At 33.6% G+C, this 15,171-nt stretch overlaps 1 protein-coding gene across 2 annotated transcripts in view; it reads left to right on the forward strand.

The window, feature by feature from the left end:
• Positions 1-15,171, forward strand: part of GPC5 (glypican 5) — a 1,341,373-nt gene that overhangs the window by 600,434 nt on the left and 725,768 nt on the right. Inside the window, exons 7-8 of one of the 2 annotated variants that reach the window (XM_025441004.3) lie at positions 3,815-3,860; positions 4,229-4,333. The exons of the other annotated variant lie outside the window; for it this stretch is intronic. Of the exons in view, the coding sequence (XP_025296789.3) occupies positions 3,815-3,856 (42 nt within the window). The 3' untranslated portion in view covers positions 3,857-3,860; positions 4,229-4,333. Of the gene's footprint in view, positions 1-3,814; positions 3,861-4,228; positions 4,334-15,171 lie in introns of those variants that run through there. 2 annotated transcript variants of the gene reach the window in all.

Below are 15,171 nucleotides of genomic sequence, written 5' to 3' on the forward strand. Positions count from 1 at the left end.
ATTAAGATGTTGAAAATTCTCCAACACTTACTGCCAGCTCTACATATCTTTCTGTTTTTATGTGATCTCCTTTTTACACCCCATTGTCTTCAGGAGCTGGTTTACTGTTTATCGTATCAATTTCTTCATGTTACACGCACCCTCTGTAATCCTTCCATTTCTACGACTTTTTGTAATGTGTTTGCTAGGGCCACGCTTACCATGGGGTCTTTTAATCCATTGGGTATTTTCCTGTGGATTTAGCTAATTTGCCTTCAGAAGTTGACATTATCAATCAAATCTGTTTTGAGGGGCACCTGGGTGGCTCAGTCGATTGAATGTACAACTCTTGGTTTCACCTCAGATCATGCTCTCAAGGTTGTGAGGTTGAGCCCTGTGTCAGGCTTCAGGCTCAGTAGGGCATCTGTGTGAGATTCCCTGTCTCACTCTCCCTCTGCCCCTTCCTCTTTTCTCTCTAAAATAAATAAATCTAAAAAACAGAAACAAAAACCCAACACCTTTACTGAAAATCCTTTTCTAACTTGGTTTCTATGATACAATCCTCCCCTAAATTTCTTTCTACCGCTTAGACAAGTGTTTATCACATTCTTCTAATATATTCTCTTCCTACCTGTACCCTTCTAGTGCATAGGATTCTGCTTTTTTTTTTTTTAGACTTTATTTATTTATTCATGAGAGACACAGAGAGAGAGGCAGAGACATAGGCAGAGGGAGGAGACTCCCTGTGGGGAACCCCATGGGGACCTCTGTCTCGGATCTCCAGGTCACACCCTGAGCCAAAGGCAGATGCTCAACCACTGAGCCACCCAGGCATCCCAGGATTCTGCTCTCAATTCCATTTTCTCTCCTCACTGCATACTCTTTTTGGATGATCTCATTCATATCTATGGCAATTGTTCTCAGTTAAATGCTAATGACTTGGAAGCCTATACTTTGACAGCTCTTTGCTCATCTTTAGGCCACTGTATATAATTGTTTGCTAAAACCTTGAGTTGGGTATATTACTTATTACTCAAAATCAAAGCTTCTCCCTTTTAAAATTTCTTATCTCAGTGAATCATGGTATAATCCAACCTGTATTATTCTTTCTACATCATTTCATTCTAATTCAGACAATTCTTTTTCTTCCTTCCTCTTGTATAAATCTTGCTTTTCATGCCTCCTACCACAACAGTGATTGGAAAATTAATTCTCCTCATTAGTAATCTTCTTGGTCCTGCTCCTATTCAGTTTCAATTGTTCTTTCACTTTTTAGAGTAACGTTCTTAAAATAAAGATTCTGATTGATACTCCCATGTTAAAGATTGTTTATTTTCCCCTGTCCTTGATAGAAGTTCTGACCTTTGTATTATGAAACAAAGATAAGACCTGAGCACCTCTCCAGACTCATCCATCAAATGGTACCCATCTTGCATACATTCTTCTAACCATTTCAAACCTCTTGCAGTGTCCTGTGGCCCATGCTGCCTTACACCACAGCACTGTGTACATTTTGTCTTTGCAGGAAGCTCTTTTTTCTGCTTTTGATTTTGGAGTGGTAGGATCAGTACTCATTTTAACATTCTTTTGGATTGCTGTTTGTCTTCATAAAACCCTATGGATGCCTCTACTGTTAATTTGTGTCGCCCACTGGTTAGTGTCTTTCATTTGATTCATAGAACATTACAAAGTGTAAGCATAATACCTGCTGAATAATTATGAATTAGTAGCTTTTACAGATTCAGTTATGAATGCCAGAAGGTCTTTTTATTACTACAAAAAAATGTATGTGTGAATATATGTGAATTTGGGTATGCTCTAAGGACCCTAGAGAGGATGAACTGTTCAAATGATTTCTACCTATACTTCTATATTCTCAGGTGTAGAGGAAAGAGATTACAAATTAAATATTCTCTTATATTCTAGGTAAGATGTTGATATTTTATGGTATTAATTTTTTTATTTTATATCAAAGCATATTTATGCTTTATTTAAAGCACAATTCAATGTGAAGCATATAGAAAAAGCCTACGAAAGTTGAATTCACTCATCCATGTGTTTGCTGACTAAATGAAACAATTGTAATCAAACTAGTTTTACTGCAGAAACAAAGCTTAAATGTTTCATCAATTATATAACATCTATACTGTTTCATGAAACGTAGTAGACTACAACATAAACACAGTAAAAAACCAAAAGTAGATGAAATTAGACATATAAATACTAGTACAGGGAAGTTATAAATAGAAAACCAAGGCTAAGATAAAGAAAAATATAAATATTCAGTCCAAAAGAAACTGGATAGTAATTATAGTTTTAGGTTTAGTTTCCTAGTAGCCATGTTAAAATAAAGATAGCATCATTTACACATTTCTGACCTTAATTAAAGGAGAAGCTTGCCTCTGAAGAAGAAAAACTTTTCCCAGGGCTGAATTGTGATATAAATGACTTTCCTAGAGTGTTACATATGGGCCACTGAATGATGATATTCTTCAACAATATTTTGTGTTAAGTGACATGATGGATTTCATGTGATTATTTGTTGTATTGTCCTTTCATTAAAAAATTAGGGCAGGACCTCAAAATTTGCTCCAGAAATGGTAATTCTGTTAAAGAAAAGGCAGTATAGTTCAAGTTTATAGACTTCTGGTGATCTGATTTGGCCAAGGCTAAAATTTACAATATTCAGAGGAATGACAGCCTTCAAGTAATTTTTCTGTTACAGCTAAGCTGTTAATTAAATGTACACTTTGGTTTGATGACATTTTAAGGTTTTCTAGTTACTTTAAAGACAAAATTCTAAAAATAATTCCTAGTATAGTTTACCTAATGTAAATATACTGTATATAATTTTAATCCCTCAATATTTAACAAGAAAAGGGTATTATCTTTCCTAAAGTATTGGTAATTGATAAACAAGAGTTTACTTTTTTTCTCATTACAATATTTTATAAATGAGTCATTGTTTTATTATGAGAAAAGAGGAAAGCAAAACAACATCTACCAAATATGCACTACATTCCATGTACTGTTGCCAGGTTATTTTATGTATTTGATATTAGTAAGTATTAGAATTAAACTTTTTAAAATCAAATCTGGCTAAAAGTAGCTATTTAATTTTTGTGGATATATTGAAATCCAGTATGGAGCTGTGTTTACATGGGTTCATGAAAGAAATATCAGGAAGAAATAGGTTTTTCAGCAGCATTCTGAAATCACTGGCTAAAACCACAAGACATAAGTGAAAAGAGCTTATAAATATTGATTCATCATTCCTGTAGGTTCATATCATGAATATTTTTAGGATACTTCCGCTGGAGTTATATTTTAAGTACTGTCATATACAAGTGTAATACAATTTATTTTATAGAGTTTTCTTTTGGGGGATAAAAATTGTTACTGTGTGTGGTTACCAGAGCTCCCTCTCTCTGCTTGCTAATAGGGATGCTGGTTTTGCCTGCTCAGTTTGTCCTCCACTCCTACTTTCTGTTTTCTGAAAAAGTCCTGCCTGTGGCCAACTGACAGATAATTTGCTCTTTGGTGTTGCCTGCATCAGCACAATAATAAGAGGTATTTGGGACTGTAAAGACAAGAAGGAAAGGGAGTATGGATGGAGGGATGCTTTTGGGTTAGGTCTTGGAGCAAAGAAAACATATACAGAGTCCATGGGTGTTTATGAAGGTAACGAACTAAAGGGATTTACAGAAAAAGGAAAATGGATGGAAAAGAAGGATGTAAAGAGGTGTGCTTTGCATTATACTCTTCTTCAGATGTTACCAAAATACAAGTAGAACCTTGAGCTCTTCTAAAAATTATTTTCAACATTTTTTTTTAGAACCGGAGTGCTGTATCATGTGGGTCACATCTTCGTAAATAATATGGTAAGAGAAAACATATTTAAATTGCTTAGGCTGAAGGTATAATGCAGAGGAGTAGCAGAAGTGGAGAAATGTAGGTCTTGGCAGGGAGTCAAGTCTGGATTCTGAGCATAACTGGCTATATATGTCTGTGGATATGTTTTATATGTAGAGAAGGAGATTCAGCAAAGGATAAAATGTGTAAGCAAAGGATAAAATGTGTCTTAAAAATATATTCAGGAAAAAATATGGTGGGGGGATTTTAGGGCGTTAAAGCAAGTAAAATAAAAGGTGGGCATTATGAAAGATTCCTTGAAATGTTATTGAAAATTCAAGCTTATTAAAAGCATATTTTGATTATTGCACTGTCTGAAACATTTTTGTCCTTGTAGACCATGAGCAGAAGAAATCTTGTAAGTAGTGAAGAGAAATAGCTGACATCCATTCAGCCTTTTAAGTGAGCAGGTTATTCTATTTTAACATCTGGAATATAAAAGGTAAATAGTCCCTTGGGTATTCATACTGTGCCACTTGTCTAAGGAAAGTGCTTTAAAGGAATCACCTAACTTATCTGAAGTTTTGTCTACCTGTGCCAGATGTGGTTGGCATTCTCCTAACTGCATGGCTGCTTCCAGGCCAATACTTCACCACCTCAGTGAGATTCATGTCAGGATCTCCTAAATTTCTCCATTTTCCTGGATAGCATATCTGCATTTTAAGGAAAACTCTAGCAAGAAGCTATCAGGTTTTGTTCCTCCTGCTATCATTCTCGGTGACTTTAGTGTCTTTGTGAAAAATACATACAACAGCCTGGCTTTATAGCTTATTGATCTTCTTATTTTCAATGACATGCATCCCCATTCTAAATTAGCCACCCACACTCATCGCCCTATTGGGAATCATGACATCTTTTATATCTAATTCATACCAGATTAATTCTGGTATTCCTCTCAATTTTTACTTCAGTTACTTATCTTTGCAGTTCTCTGAAACTTTAATTTTCTCTACATATGTTATATGACCTCACACTGAACAATATTTTCAAATCTATTTGTATTTTTTGTAAACCTTACTATTCCTTCTTGGCCTTAGTTTGTTTCCATTTATCTTTAAGGTACCTCAAATCTTTGGCAACATAGACTAACAGAAGACAATTGGAAGTATACCAGTTCCAAGCCAAATTCATCTTTCATCCCTGCTTTTATATCAGTGAAAATCATATTCATATGAATTCAGCCATTTGAACATATGCCTTCAAGTAGCACTTCTTTTTCAGTGCTAAGTACCATCTTGATGCTTTGTTAATTTGGGATCAGGAGATGAAATGGTGGAGATTCAGACAGAGTGTGATGCTTTCATAGATGACCTAAAACTTGAGTTAGATGTCCCAACAATGTGTCCCAGAATTCCTTCTAAACCTCTCATCTCTGCATCTACCACCTGCATTAAAATTGATTCTTTACTTTATTTCCCTACAAAACTCTTAACTTCCTGGGTATAAAATCAAGCTTGAGTCTGGTTTTTATTGTTGCATTTATATCATAGCAAAGTGTCTGAAACGTGGTTCACATTTAATAAATAGTTATTAAATGAATAGATTAATTATCCTCATTAACTTCTGCCAACCCTACATTCAAACCCAACTTTTGTTTTCAGCAAGTGACATACTGTCTTTACTGGACATAAAGGCATAAGGTATGACCTACCTATGTTTAGTGCCACCATTCCTACCCTCCTATAAACTTGTCTATAACTGGATAATAAATGGTCCTTCTTCTCTTTCCAATAGATTTTTTTTCACTTGTTGAATGGATCTCACACCTTTCACACTGTCTTCTATCTTTCCTCATTTGTTATTGTGTCTCGTGTCTCTATTTTCAGACCTTCTCACTTCTCTGATCTCCTATTTCACTTTGAGACATCATTCACTTTCCCAATCTAAAAGCACCCACTTTTGCAGATCACTTCTTGTTTCCGACTATTACCTTGCTGTCCCCTTTCTAATAATCTTTTGAAAGAAGTTTTCCCTTTGGTACTTTACTAACATCCCATTCACACATCAGTCTGATGTAGAGTAGCTTGTATTCTAATCACTTCATCAAAACTGCTCTTTCCTATCGTAAATGCTCCTGTCCATTTCTTTTTCCCATATTCTTGAAGAATGGTATGGTCTATGATACAGTGTTCTCCAGGAGGCAGCTATGGAGATGGAGTTTAAATAGTAGCATGTTTATTGTAGAGTGTGAGGATCTGTGGAAGTGAAAAGATGGAAGTGGGATCAGGAGTGGGGGGAAAAGTTGGCTGCAAAGACACCTCACAGGGACTGCAGATGCATTTCCCCTCATGGGAACTCTAAAGGTAAAATGACCCATTGGAATTGCCCTACATTGGACTGATATAAATGAGCCTTTATACCACTCAGGTCCCTTCTCTGTCCCTTATCTGCTCCCTAGCCTCACTCAATCAGTCACTGGTTATGGCCCACACCTGGAAAGAGGATGACCTTGGGCATAAAGACCCTATGGAGTGGAAGTGATTGCCAAAGGGACTCACAGCAAAATCCCATCTACTGACACAATTCTGGAAGCTGAGAAACAGGTCTAACTCAAGGAGATATAGTAATGCATCTCTGTGTCTATTACCTGATGGTTTTATAATGTTATCTTTATTCTCCATTTCATCTTTATTCTTCACTATAATTCAGTCATGATCTTTAGCTTTCAAAATGACACTTAAGATTCAGCAGAGAGGGCAGCCCGGGTGGCTCAGCGGTTTAGTGCCGCCTTTGGCCCAGGAAGTGATCCTGGAGACCTGGGATCGAGTCCCACGTCGGGCTCCCTGAATGGGGCCTGCTTCTCCCTCTAACTGTGTCTCTGCCTCTCTCTCTCTCTCTCTCTCTCTCTCTCTCTCTCTCTCTGGGTCTCTCATGAGTAAATAAATTTAAAAATCTAAAAAAAAAAAAGAAAAAAAGAAAAAAAGGAAAAAAAAGATTCAGCAGAGAATAGACAGCTTTTTAAACATAGGGAATTAAATTTTTAAAAGGTGGCATAGTGTTATGCCCATAAAAAAATTAAAAAAAAGAATTTAAAGAGAGAACTAGCAGTCAATCTCATAAATGCCACAATTAGGTTAATTAGGTTAAGCCTTTTACTTTATCTAGAAAGCAATCATTGGCCAAGAAACTAACTTTAATAGAGGAATTTAAAGATTTACGTCAGAATTAAAGTACCTAAGAACAAGGAAAAATAAGAAATGTGGATTATTGTTCTTGGTTTGGAAAAAAAAAATCTAGAAACTAGTTAGTTTAAAAAAAATATTTCCACTATTTCCCAGAATTGTTTTACACATTTAAAAATCACTAATAAAACATGTCAAATAAAGAGAGCATATTTCAGTGCCTCATCTGTAAGTCCTGAGATCTATTTATTCAACTAATTGTTAGAGGAATGCCGCAGTCGGCAGAAGGTCAGTTTTACAGTATGACAGAAAGGGATACCATTTGATATTCAATTTGACCATTCTTTTCAGAACCCTGAATGATTTTTCTATTTATTATGCCCTTAAATATTTAATATTTTTTACACTTATAAAGAATATTTCCTCTAGAGATCTTCCATTAATGATTCAGTTCTGAAATTTTGTGTTTTTCCTCATGAAATTCTGAACTCTTCAGTGAGAAGACTTACCTGCCTTAATCATGTTACAGAATAGGTTCTATACAACTCAGTTTTTAAAAAATATACAGTATAAGAAGGCAATGTCTCATGTTTCACCAATTTCCTGCATGAATTTGTTAATTTAGTCATTCAGGAAATAGTTATTGAATTCATACCTTGTCCCAGGCATTGTTCAAGACATTGGTATGACCCAGTGAACAAGACTGGCTGAGTTCCTGTCCAAGCTTTTAAAAGCAAACTACTATGTTTATCCAAAATGTCAAAATATGGTCTTTGATTTGCTTATCTAAACAGTAAGATTAGGGCAGCCTGGGTGGCTTAGCAGTTTAGCACCACCTTCAACCCGGGGCATGATCCTGGAGACCTGGGATCAAGTCCCACGTTGTGCTCCCTGCATGGAGCCTGCTTCTCCTCTGCCTCTCTCTGTCTCTCTCTGTGTCTCTCATGAATAAATAAATAAAATCTTTAAAACTAACTAACTAAATAAATAAATAATCAGTAAGATTAAAAATATTTAATTATTTGTATTTTTTTCAAAATTAAATATTTTAAAATATTTATTATAAAATTAAATATTAAAAATATTTAATTATTTGTATTTTTTTTCAAAAACTCAATTTAATATTGTTGCTGGACACATACAATTTTTTGTTGAGAATCTAGAAATATAAAGGATGGCAATTTTTAAAATTAGAGATTAGAGATTTCTTGGTTGGACATCATATTAATATTATAATTAATAGGTGGAGTTTCCCTTCATCAAACCACTCATATAGTCATATAGTTAGTAAATCATACTTTTGTTTAGCTCTCTTTTGATTTTAAATTATCTGCTTTAATTAATGATGAGCTAAGTTAATTTTATGGATGAGTTTAATAACTGAAATTTGTTTGACTCAATATGATGAAATCTTTTATCATTTCAAGATATTATGACTTTTACATTTTTTTACTCTAAAACTCATGTTCAAATTTTATGGATTTAGATTGGATACTCTACTATAATTCTATTTCTTAATTAATGAACAAAAATTTTAAATATAGAAAAAAGGAAAAAATCAACAACAATCAATCAAAATAGGAGAAAGCTTTGGGAAAGTGGCATTGAGGAAGGGGAGCAGATTTACATTTAGCACATCTCATATTGTTCTTAACCACAGAAACACCAACACTACCCTGCCACCACCATCAGCAATCTGCAGACACACACACATGCACACACACATTCTGAAGAACACTTCAATATGAAAGTTTACAAAATTCTGGGAATCCCTATTCATTACTCACCATTTGTAGAGTACTTAATAAAGTCAAATGTAATAAACCTATCTAAAAAATAAAAAGTAAGATAAACCACTAAACTCGTACAGGATCTCATCAAAAACACAGAAATTGCCTCATTTTCCAGAACCCTATGTTGAGTTAGGGTCCCTATGTCGAGTTAGGGTAGATGTTACAAAGTCTGAGGTATTGTTTGTACTGCAGATTTGATGCATCCTGGTAACAGATGATGCTGATCAGGAGTCTATTCCTCCAAAGTGGCTGCTCAGGCTACTCTCATGGGCACCCCTCCATGCCCACTACATACACTAAAGGCTTTCCAGTTGTGAAATGAATCAGTCATGAAGATAAAATGCACAACCTAGGGAATATAGTCAATGGTATTATAGTGCTGTTTGGTGACAGATGGTAGCCACATTTGTGGTGAGCCTAGAATAACATACAGAATTGTTGAATCACTATGTTGTATGCCTGAAACTAATATAACGTGTGTCAACTGTACTTCAATTAAAAAAAATAAATTAAAAAAGTAATAAAATTAAAACCCAGACTGCTAAGCTGTATTGTATTAGGCGGTAAGGAAATCTTCTTCCTATTTACCCTAAGCACTGGCAAAATAAATGTAGCACCTTTCAACTCTACAATCTACTATAACACACACACACACACACACACACACACACACAAAGTGAGGAAAGGATGTAACATGAAATTCAGATAAAGAACTTATCCTGGAGAAAGGATCAAGAAAAAAATTCTCATGCACCTTATCTAATAGAAAAGCTTGATAAATTCAAGAAAAAAATAAAATAAGAGTTCAGGGAAAGTGTGATCAAACAATAGAATAAGTTTTTCTTTAAGGTACAATTATAGAGCTAATAAAACCAATTAAATACCACTTACATTATTAGAAAAATAATAAATTTTAAGTGGCAAGAAATTTAATATGTGTAGTATTCAAGGTGCTTTAATAAGGATCAAACTTGAAAACTTACAGTAAACACACAATGTAATTAGAATATTTAGGTAAATAATAGATGTTGAGAAAAAATATGAGCTCAATTAGGATAAATGACTAAAGAGATTAAAAAATGAATGTCACTAACAACAACACGAAGATCTTCAGAGGTATAATATAGCCACATTTACATCGAGTGAAGCAAAAGATGAGAAAGAGTTCCTGAGTGTGGGGGTGGCAAGGAGAGGGCATAGGAGAAAGCCAACAATTAAGTATACACTTCTTAAGTGATTGAATTTCAATAGAAAAAGAAAAAAAAAGTCATATATTATCAAGACAGAAAATCCTTTCCAGGGGGACATCCAGTCTACCCTTATCACTTACTCACAGGCACAGTAAATGCTGGAGGATGACAGTATGGGTAACCTGGAGATCTTACGCTCAACCGGGTTGTCACTCGCACAGGAAATCATAAGTAGGCATTTTTAACAGTGCAATGACTGGATACTACAACATGTACACACCCTTACTGAGAAGGAATGAAAACTATAAAAACTTCTTAAAGGAAAAATCAAACTGTTGAATATGAAATTAAGCAATAAATACAAATTTCAGAAAAGAAAAATTGCAGTTTCAAAATAATGGCAGTAAAGTTTAATATGTTTGTTACAGTATTATATATTTAAGACACTATTAGATTTATGGTTACATAAGAAAATGTAATTGTTGGAAACTAGGTATTAAGGACTGAATGTCTGTGTCGCCCCCAAATTCATATGTTGAACCCTGAACCCAATGTGACAGTATTTGGAAGTGGTATGTTTGGAAGAAAATTAGGTTTAGATTTGGTTATGAAAATGCAGTTCAATTATGGCATTAGTACCCTCATAAGGAGAGGAAGAGAGACCAGAGCTGGCTTTTTCTCTGTCTCCATCAACTCAGGACACAAGAAGGCAGTGGTCTACAAGACAGGAAGAAAGCTGTCACCGGGAGCTGAATCTTTCAAAATCTTGATCTTGGACTTCCCAGTCTCCAGAACTTTGAGAAATAAATGTCTGTTATTTAAGCCACCTGGTTTATGGTATTCCATATGGCAGCCCAAGCTAAGATATGACAATATAAAAATAATTAAAACATCTAGAATATTTAAGTGATAATTTTCTCATTATTTATACAATCAGCTACTCTGAAATACATAATTAAAATAGCCATGACCTCAATTCCAAAATAGTTTTCTTATTTCTCCTTAAACTTCTGTCATTTTGAGGATAAAAATCTCTTTATGCATCCATACATACAGGCATAAATAAATGTATTCATATAAATGGCATAGAGGTTCATTTCACCAGTTTCTTATTTTCTTTGATTTAGTCACTGATCATTCTTTTATATTAACAATACATATATTGTATTATACCATTTAAATTCATTTTGCTAACTAATTAATTAACTATCCACTTAAATATATGTATATAATAATCTCTAAAATGCTGTTACCTATTATTTAGCAATTCTTCTTTTTTAAAAAGATTTGGTTTTTAAGTAAACGCCATATCCAACATGGGGCTCTAACTTGCAACCCCCAAGATCAAGAATCAGGTGCTCTACTGTCTGAGCCAGCCAGAACCCCCCTCTTATTATTTATGAGCAGAATTTAGAGTGATTTTTCTAACTTTTTAATTCTGGAATGTGATGTGTTGCTTGCTGTTTTCATGACATACTTTTAAAATATCAATGATATCATCCTAATAATGTTAATATTCTTGTGTATTGTTAATATGAGGTGATATTCAATAGTGAAAAAGCTCCCACTTACTAAATGTTTCTCACTAAATATTTTAGATCCACTTTTTCTACTTTAGTAATGAAAATGTTTTATTTCAATTATATATGATAGAAGAATATACAAATATTTATTTTAATTTTTTATCGCTATAAACAACTTTAACCAGAAGATGACATAAGCATTAAAAATATGAAACAAAACACTAACTTTCAGATCTAAATGTTGCTTTGGAAATGCACTTTCTCTTTAAGTAATATCTGAATTTTTATTACTATAACAAGGTGTAGATGAAATATCCGACTAGTATACTTTCAAACTAAAACTGTAAAAATTACATAGGGAATGCTGTAGTATGTGTTAGACATGTAAAACTTTCCACCTATTACATTCTTCATGTTGATAGTAGCAGTGACTAGAGTTTGTAGATACCTAGTTACACTGGCTTTCATAGCTGCTAAAGTTAAATATAATGTACCAGTCCCTGTTGGCTCTAAACTACTTGGAGTTAAATAACACTGACAGGCAAAATGACAGATGTGCATGGATAACACAAAATCTTTTCTGTAATGTCACACAAGCAGTCATGCTCTGTTTTGCCAATTTCCTTAGTTAAATTCAAAAGTTCCCAATGCATGAATCAGTCAAAACTTCAACCCCCCACAGTGAATACAAACATTGTGAAGGCAGCTGCATCTATCTACTCACCGTAAATCACAATTCCACCCCATCCAAAGAAATAGATTTACATTCATCTCATCAAAATATATGCTCTTTCAATCTTTTAAAATACCAGCTCATGTGCTCTGTCACTTCCATTTAATAGTCCTCATGATTAAGTAGATCTAAACTATACATCTGAGGTATATACCCAATTCATACTATACTATTTATCTAAATAAACATATATCTATGTGGATCAAATGTCAGTAGCTATTGTTTACACATTAGTGACTCTCTTTTATGAGAATTTGCAAATATTGTTTCTATTTCTCAAATGGCATCAATTGACTGTCTTTCTTTCCTAAAAAACAAACGGACAGTGAAGAGGATGTAACATGCCTTTTTGCATACTTTTTAGGCACTTGGGTAATTACACAGTGCTACGCTCCTGAAACAAAATAAATCGTAAGTTATTTCTAGATAAATTTGATAAGGCATTTTATTTGTTAAAAATTAAAATCATATTTAAAAAAAAAAATTAAAATCATGCCACCAAATGTCTGTACTTTGACAATAACTTATTATGTCCTATACAGGTAAGAGAAAAGTGTAGAAACTTAATGTTATCTGACAAAATTGCCTGACTCCATAGTGTTATTTGGACAGTACTGAACTGGAGATTTAAATAAATGAAAGAAATCAAGTAATTGAAATCACTGATAAAATATTTGAGATCTTACATCATCCTTGGATTAATGTATACAATGTACATGAAATGCTATGGCTATGGGAGTGGAAACTAAAACAAAAGGTTAACTTTTTATATAAAATGGAATGTTTTTCCTAAAAATGACCTTGAAAACTTGAGAGCCAACTTTTCTGGCATGTCTTAAGAAAAAGTCAATGCAATGTCAAAGCATGATTACAAAATTAAGAAAAAAAAAAGAAAAATCATGAATGTAAACATCTGTTAATCCTTGATTAATAAAAGCACTAGTAAAAGGTTTTGAGTGGTTCAAAGGAGAATCCAAAAAGTAGACACATATATAGGTGGTCAAGAATGCTAAAATGAATATGCTTAATAGATGCAAAATCTGTCATTATCAATACATCTCCACTGGATAACTTTCATTTCAATGGACAAGAATTAGTTGTAGCTTACAAAGTTGTGAAAAAGCTAAAACAAAATTAAAGCAAAAAACAATGAAGGAAAGAGACTCCATAGAATCAGATAAAACAATAATGTTGAATTTTCCATTGAAAGTATTTAATAATCTTTTTGGACCATTTCAACAATCTCAACTTTTTCTTTATTCTAAGAGAATGTTCATAAATTATTTCTAGAGATCATTAAGAAAATTTTATTTGTTGAATTAGTATGAAAAATTTATTAAAGGAGAAAATAAAGCAATCACCAACCGTATTAAGTAGGCAGCATTACAAAAACTTAAGAAGTAATTTTTATTAAGTATATTTTCTTCAAGACAAATATAAACAGCCAATGCCCATATCCTTGCTATTACATATATGTATGCATATAAGTAAGAATACATGTGTCTATATGTATACACATTTACATAATTATCTATTTCAGAGAATTACTTATGCAAATTTTGTTGCTGTTTATTATGAAACCATGTTACCAAGCAGTTGTTAATTTTTTATGTAATAATAATAATTAGAACTCTCTATTAAAAGGTATTTGGACTGTTTATATTTTATTTTTCTGATATCTGTTGTACTCTGTTAGAGAAAATGACTTGTAAAACCTATCAGCACAATCCTACTTTGTTAATTAATTATCCTTAAATACAAATTTTTAAGTCTCACTGCATGTCTACAGCTATGACAATCATCAAGGTATATGAGGATGAATAGAATCTATTCTTTAGCTATAAGTCACAAAAAATGAATCACTCAAAGTAAAACTTGCTAAAAAGAAGTGAATAACAATAAATGGTTTGAAATAAGTTTCAGCAATTGACTACAAAGGGCATAGAAAGAATAATAAAAATGAGATGAATGGATTTTTCCCCCCTTAATCCTGGTAAATATGTAATAAGAAAAACAGGGATGCCTGGGCAGCTCAGTGATTAAGCATCTGCCTTTGGCTCAGTGCGTGATCCTGGAGTCCTGGAAGTGAGTCCCACATCAGGCTCCCTGCATGGCGCCTGCTTCTTCCTCTGCCTATGTCTCTGCTTCTCTCTCTCTCTGTGCCTCTCATGAATAAATAAATTAAACACTTAAAAGAAAAAGAAAAAGAAAGCAATCAACTTTAGAGAATTGTGTTAAAGTTAGATGTCTTAAAAAGGTTGAATCCTGTGTCATGGAAATTAATCTTTAACTGATATACTATTACTTAATTTTATTAATATTGGGGCCAATAAATTATTGATTTATTAGGCACTTTTAGTCAGTAATTTTCATACAAACCATTTGTATTTTGAGGGGCTCTTATTTAATATTTCATAGTCCTTTGATTTTTAGGCATCATTAGAATTTTTTTAAATATAATTTGACATTAAATACCCTAAAATTGTCAATATTTAAGAAACTGTTAGACAAAAGTAAAATTAGTTTAAAATCTATTATTTTCAACGAAACAAAATTTAAATTGCTGTTGGTTTACAGATTGACCCAAATACATGGAAGGCAAAGAAAGAACAAAAAGGCAGATCACTCTAAATTGGTAGGTGGCAGATTTAATAAGCAGAGGAACTAAATTTATGAGGTTTCTCTAGGGTGATACGTCTCTGCACCTGCCCATTAGAATCTTAAAAATTTATGTAAAGGTCTTGGGCAGCCCTGGGTGGCTCAGCAGTTTAGCGCTGCCTTCAGCCCAGGGCCTGATCCTGGAGACCTGGGATCAAGTCCCACATCGGGCTCCCTGCATGGAGCCTGCTTCTCCCTCGCCTGTGTCTCTGCCTCTTTCTCTCTTTCTCTCCCTGTGTCTCTCATGAATAAATAAATAAA

Source organism: Canis lupus, chromosome 22 (genome assembly GCF_003254725.2).
Source record: "Canis lupus dingo isolate Sandy chromosome 22, ASM325472v2, whole genome shotgun sequence".
Classification (NCBI taxonomy): Eukaryota; Metazoa; Chordata; class Mammalia; order Carnivora; family Canidae; genus Canis; species Canis lupus.